General features: G+C 37.9%; 1 protein-coding gene across 1 annotated transcript in view; it reads right to left on the bottom strand.

Moving 5' to 3' along the window:
* Positions 1 to 6859, bottom strand: part of RB1 (retinoblastoma 1) — a 250862-nt gene that overhangs the window by 176031 nt on the left and 67972 nt on the right. Inside the window, exon 7 of the mRNA XM_006837641.1 lies at positions 1990 to 2100. Coding sequence (XP_006837704.1) covers positions 1990 to 2100 — 111 coding nt within the window. The remainder of the gene's footprint in view (positions 1 to 1989; positions 2101 to 6859) is intronic.

Here is a 6859-nt window from a genome sequence, read left to right as displayed (position 1 = left end):
CCTATACAGGGTCACTATGAGTCAGAACTGACTCAACGACACTTAACAACAACAACAATGGCTAATGATGAAGTTCTGGTATGGTGCTACAGGATAAGCAATGGACAGCTAACCACAAGATCAAAGGCTCAAAGTCACCAGTTGCTCCTTGAAAACCCTATACAGGGTAGCTATGAGTTAGAACTGACAAAACAGCCCTTACCAACAATGGCTAATGATGCTTAGCATCTTTTCATGTGATTGTTGGCCATTTGAATACTCTCTTGATGAATGTCTGTTCGTTTTTTGCCTAGTTTTTTATTGGGTTGTTGTAGGAATTTCTTATATAATATGAATATTAGATCATTATTAGATATGATTCCCAAAATTTTCTCCCAATTTGTCTTTTCACTTTGTTGATAAAGTTCTTTAATGATTAAAATTATTTCATTTTTATGAGATCTCATTTATTTTATCTTTTGTTGCTCATGCTTTTGTTATCATACATAGGATTTTCAATGACTGACTGTTAGAGGTAGATCAACAGGCCTTATTTCCAAGGAGACTTTAATTACCAATCTTTCAATTGGAAGCTGAGTGCATTAACCATTCCTCTCTACCTCCTACCAAGGCAGTCTTCTCTCTGCTAAATGACCTGATTTTCCTGAAAAACCATGTTACATATTGTTTAAATTCTACTTCAGACTTCACTGTTCCACTAATTTATTACTCACAAGGATAATCAGGTTTCAGTCTTTCAGTCACTTCAACAACACTTTGAGACTTGCATGCTTTGATCCTCCTTTATCATTAATCATATTATTATAGCTTGCATAATTTCAGGAGCAAGGAATTAGCCTTATCACTAATTAATACTACATTTTTCTGTGGTATCACAAATAATTTTGAAATCAAAGGAGCAATTCCCTTCTAGGGAATATGTTCATTTTTGCTTAATGTTATCTAATTATTTTAGCAATAGTTGCTATTTTTATTTAAAAGCATTTCCCTTCTCATCCCTCATTGAAGTTAGTATCAATTACAGTTGATATTCAAGAAAAATTAGTCACATAGTTAACATGGCATATTGTTGTTGTTGTTAAGTGCCATAGAGTCAGTTCCGAACCATTGCGACCCTAAACAGGATTTCTGAGGCTGTAAATCTTTACAGGAGTAGAAAGCCTCATCTTTCTCCTGCAGAGCAGCTGGTAGTTTCAAACTGCTGACCTTGAGGTTCGCAGCACGATTCGTAACCACTACGCTACCAGAGCTCCTTAACATGGTGTATAATACTAATAAAAACTTAATTGAGTTACTATCCTGGTGTGGCACTATAGGATAAGCACTGGACCCCAAAGTTAGTTTGAATTGCAAAGTAGGCAGTTCAAACTCACAAGCCACTCATCACAGGACCGTTATAAAGTCAGAAACAACTTGACAGCACTTAACAAAAACACTATCCATGTGGAGTCCTGGTATGGTTCTGTAGGATAAGCACTGGAATGCTAGTCATAAGATTTGCAGTTCAAACCTACCAGTTGCTCCTCAGAAACACAGTACAAGGTCGCTATGAGTTGAAACCAACTCAGACAGCACTTGACAACAAATATCCCAACAGAATTGGCCAATCTTTACCATTCAGTTTTACTTATTTATATGCCTTGACTCTTGATTTTCTCCCCAATTTCCTACAACATTTAAATTCTAATTACTCCCCAGCCCTTAATTCAAATGGCACCTCCTCCAAATGATTTTCCTTAGTCTTCCCAATTTGTAATAATTTTCTCCCTTCCACAGCATTTTCATTTGGCCTAGACCACTTTCTACTATACACTTTAATTATCTGCATACGTATGTTTCTTTCTGCATCTTATGCTACTTGAGGGCAGGTTTCATGTCTGATTCACTTTTTTATCATCCTCTCAGCTTTACAACTATGCTGTTGTACCTAGTAGACATTCAATAAACTGCTGAATGACAAATAAGGAGCATGAATGATTGAATACTTACTATATGGTTCTTTAAGCAGTGCAGGGGGTGAGAGTTTGATAAAATAGTCGAGGACACACAGCATTAACTGAAATGAGATCACGAGATCATCTTCCATTTGTAATACTTCCCCTGAAAACAGAAAAGGTTTACATTTTTAAGCGAGATCTTTAAGTAAGGGAAAATAATAGGTACGGGCAGATACATATACTCATTCATTCAATAATCATCAAAGACAAGTTAAAGATTTTTTTCCTCCAAAATTAATATCTGATTTCCAACACAGAAAAATACATTAAGTTATGAAATTGTAACTGAAGTATGACCATGAGAATTTCACATTTCAGTCAGTCCCTATGTCTGTATTTAGGAGGCCAGGACGCACAATGGTTAGGCAATCAGCTGCTACCTAAAAGGACTGAGGTTCAAATCCACCAGCAGTTTCATGGGAGAAAAGGCCTGGTGAGATGCTTCCGTAAAGATTGTTGTTGTTGTTAACTGCTGTCGAGCCAGTTCCGACCCACAGCAACCCTGCACAGGGTTTCCAAGGAGCAGCTGGTGAGCTTAAACCGCCAACCTTGCTGTCCAAACAGCTTTGCAGTCTGACGCATTAACCCACAGCGCCATACCAGGACTCCTCCATGAAGATTAACCATCCACAAAACCCAATGGGATAGTTCTACTCTATCATATAGGGTTGCTGTTAGTTGGAATCAACCCAACAGCATTCAACAACTAGCCTATTTTTCTTGTTGGTTTTTTATCATTCATTTTACTTGTATTGTTCTTGTTGAGAATATACACAGCAAAACAAACACCAATTCAACCGCTTGCACATGTATAACTCATGTATAACTGTGATTACATTCTACAAGTTGTGCAACTATTCTCACGCTCCATTTCTGCATTGCTCCTCCCCCCTCTAACATAAACCCACTGTCCCCTAGATTCCCATCTTTCAAGTCACTGATACCAATTTGATCCCATATACATAGATCTTAAATGAGCATAATGCTCCAGGCAGACATTCTTTACTAGTTAAGTTAAATCACTGTTTGGTTTTAAGATAATTTCAGAGGATAGTTTTGGTTGAAGGTTTAAAGATTATCCTAGGCCAATAGTTTTGGGGGGTTATTGAGTCTCTATGGCTCCAGAAATTCTGGAATCCATCAGAATTTTAATTTCTATTCCATATGCTCCCCCTTTTAATCAGGATTCATCTGTGGAATCTTTCATCAAAATGTTCAGTAACAGCGGTCTGATGGCAAAGAAGTCAATTAGTCACACATTCTATTTCCTACTCCTATTCCTAATTCTGACCCGACTCGATGGCACTTAACAACAACAATTCCTAATTCTACTTCCTCTGTTGTTTCAGGTGAACAGAGACCAACTGTTGTGTGTTGGACGGCAGTTTGCACGTTTTAAGTCCCTAGGCATTACACAAATACACTAAACATATTACTAGACCAGTTAACTGGGATGCTCCAGGAAACCATGACCCTAAACCTCCAAATACTTATTATATGTTCTTTAAGCAGTACAAGGGTAAGAGTTTGATAAAATACTCAAAGACACAGAGCATTAACTGAAATGAGATCATGAGATCATCTCCCAAATATCACGAGGTGTTCGGCTGTATAAGTAGCCTCCGCAGCTATTCTTCCTTTTTTGTCACTGTTATAAATATATCTATCACACAACTTTTGCCAATTCAACTTTTTATAGGTATACAACTTATTTTTTTATTTGTTCTTTTCAATTAACTTCTATTTTTGGTAAAAGCTGTAGAATTTATTATTTGGAACATACTATATGCTAAGGCATTCTGGTAGCATAGTGGGTTATATGTTGAGCTGGTAATCACAAGGTCAACAATTCAAATCCACCAGTTGATCCTTTCAACACCTTATAAAGGGTCGATATGAGTCAGAACCAACTCCCCAACACATAAAAAACAAAAAACCTCAAATGTCAATCTTTAATTCTACTTATTTACGAAGCTTCATATATCTTCTATTTGAACTCTCCTCCTCACCCTGCAAAACTAAATTTATAAAGAAATAAAATAATTAGTATAAAACTGTTTTTGTTGTTGTTGCTGTTGTTCTTAGGTGCCAGCGAGTCAGTTTCAACTCACAGCAACCCTATGCAAAACAAAACAAAACAGTGCTCAGTCCTGCTTCATCCTCACAGTTGTTATGTTTGAGCCTACTGTAGCTGCCCCTGACTGTGCCAATCCAATCAATCTCGGAGATATTACTCTTTGTTGCTGATCCCCACTTTCCGAAACATGATGTTCTTCTCCAGGGAGGGGTCCCACCTGACAATATGTTCAAAGTACAAGAGATGTCCACAGCCATCTTCACTTATAAGGAGCATTCTGGCTGTACATCGTCCAAGACAGATCTGTTTGTTCTTCCGCCAGTCCATGACACTTTCAATATTCTTCTCCAACACCATAATGCAAATGTATAATACTCGTGATGTCATTCCAAAACTCCTCAGGTCTTCAGTCTTTAGTGCCCAATGCTTCAAATCTGTTCTTGCGATGGATTCTAAATTCAGGTGATGTATTCCCAAGGTGTTATTTTGGGTTTTGCGAACTTGTTTTAATTTTATTAAACTTCAGCCTAAAATTGCATATGAACAACTGGTGGTTTTAGCTGATGATATGAAGGTTCTTCAATGTTTCTTCCCTATCATTAATGTGATTCCTGTGTATTTTATCTGGTAATGTCCATGTCTATGAACGCCACTTATATAGTAGGAAAAAAGTATTTGTAATGAATACGTCATTGGTCTTTCAAAATTTTATCATGCCTCATATTTCTAGGGGTATATCTCAAATACAGAGTTTGCTGGAGTTATAAGGTATTTCTATTTCCATCTTTCTGAGCCATATCATTTTCAACAGTGGTTGAACCATTTTTACAATCCCAAAGCAATGTGGGAGGGTCCCAAGGATCCACAGCCTTGCCAGTATTTGTTGTTTTCTTGAACTCTGCTGTTAATGCAGATGTGAAATGGTATCTCATTGTTGTTTTTATTTGTATCTCTCTAATGGAGTCCTAGAGGAGCTCTGTTAGTGTAGTGGTTACGAATTGGGCTGCGAACCGCAAGATCAGCAGTTCAAAACTACCAGCTGTTCCACAGGAGAAAGAGGAGGCTCTCTGCTCCCGTAAAGATTTACAGCCTCAGAAACCCTGTACAGGGTCACTATGAGTCAGAAACGACTCCACGGCACACAACCAGCCACCATTGGAGTCCTAAGGAGCTCTGGTAGTGTAGTGGTTACGAATCAGGTTGCTCACCTCAAAACCCACAGGAGAAAGATGGGGCTTTCTGCTCCCATAAAGATTTATAGCCTCGGAAATCCTGTGCAGGGTCACTATGAGTTAGAACTGACTCCACGGTTCTTAACAACAACAATGGAGTTGTATGACACTTCAGGATAATGCACTAAACTGCAAGGTTGGTTTGAACTGCAATGTTAGCAGTTCAAACCCACCAGCCACTCCTCAGAAATCCTATACAGGACTGACTCGATGGCACTGAACAACAACAACAAATGGCTAAAGAACGTGAACATTTCCTCTTATGTTTGTTAGTTGCCAGAATGTCTTCCTTGTTGAAGTGTCTGTTCATATTCTGTGCCCATTTTTTAATTGGGTTGTTTTTTTGTCTTCTTCTTGTAGAGGTATTATTGTTGTTGTTGTTGTTATGTGCTGTGGAGTCGGTTCCGACTCATAGTGACCCTGTACAGGGTTTCCGAGGCTGTCAATCTTTACGGGAGCAGAAAGCCTCATCTTTCTCCTGTGGAACAGCTGGTAGTTTCGAACTGCTGACCTTGCGGCTCACAGCCCGATTCGTAACCACTAGAGGTGTTATAGTGTTATATAACTTTGAGAGATTAGTCCTTTGTCTGATATGTTATTGTAAATTATTTTCCTACTCCGTGCACTCCCTTTTTTACTCTTCTGGCAAAATATTTTGATACGTATAAATTTCTAACTTTCAGAAGGTCCCAGTCATCTATTTCTCGTCTTCTACTGCTTGAGTGTTTTTTGTAGTGTTTGATTGTGTACGTATACCATGCATGAAAGCCTTTAAGGTTGTCCATATTTTTTCATTAATGATCTTATAACTCTAGGTTTTACATTTAGTTCTTTAATTCATGGTGTGACACAGCTCTGGTACAGAAATGCACCTTCTTAGATCGGGTTTCCTTTCATTAGCAGCAGTTTTAAGTACTCATTACTCTTCCAGAGCATCAGCTAAAAACTGTTTTAAAAACACCAACAAAACATTCTAAAATGAAAACAAGAACCACTGGATTCAAACAAAGATGACCAAGTGGCGGAAAGCAGTAAACACAACCTAAGTATTATTTTACCAAATTTGCTATTTGAATGGTGAGCTTAATGGAAGAGATGCCAAGTAACACTTCAAAGCTTTGTTCTACAATCAAAACACAGCATTAGTTCAAAGAGAAGCAGAAGCCAAACATGCTTATTGGAGATGTTTATGGATGCTGACATCAACATTTAATCATATGCTCACTCATGAGTTATCATACTTTGGTTGTGTAACCAGGATCTTTCTTGATTTTTATCATTGCATGTTACTTTTTCTTAAAACGTAGTATTCCTTTAAATCTAAAGGTTCTGATCTTCATTGCAGAAAATATAATTGGCCCAGGTGGTGCAATGGTTAATTTAGGATGCTAACCAAAATGTCAGTGGTTTGAAACCACCAAATGTACCATGGGAAAAAAGATTTGGCAGTCTGCTTCCATAAAGATTGTTGTGATGTGCCTTGGAGTCAATTCTTACTTCTTGTTGTTGTTGTTAAGTGCCGTCAAGTAGGATCCGACCTATACAGGGTTTCC

Source organism: Chrysochloris asiatica, unplaced genomic scaffold, assembly GCF_000296735.1.
Source record: "Chrysochloris asiatica unplaced genomic scaffold, ChrAsi1.0 scaffold00022, whole genome shotgun sequence".
NCBI classification, from domain to species: Eukaryota; Metazoa; Chordata; class Mammalia; order Afrosoricida; family Chrysochloridae; genus Chrysochloris; species Chrysochloris asiatica.
Note: the sequence above shows the minus strand (reverse complement) of the source record. Positions and strands in the feature narration are given on the sequence as shown.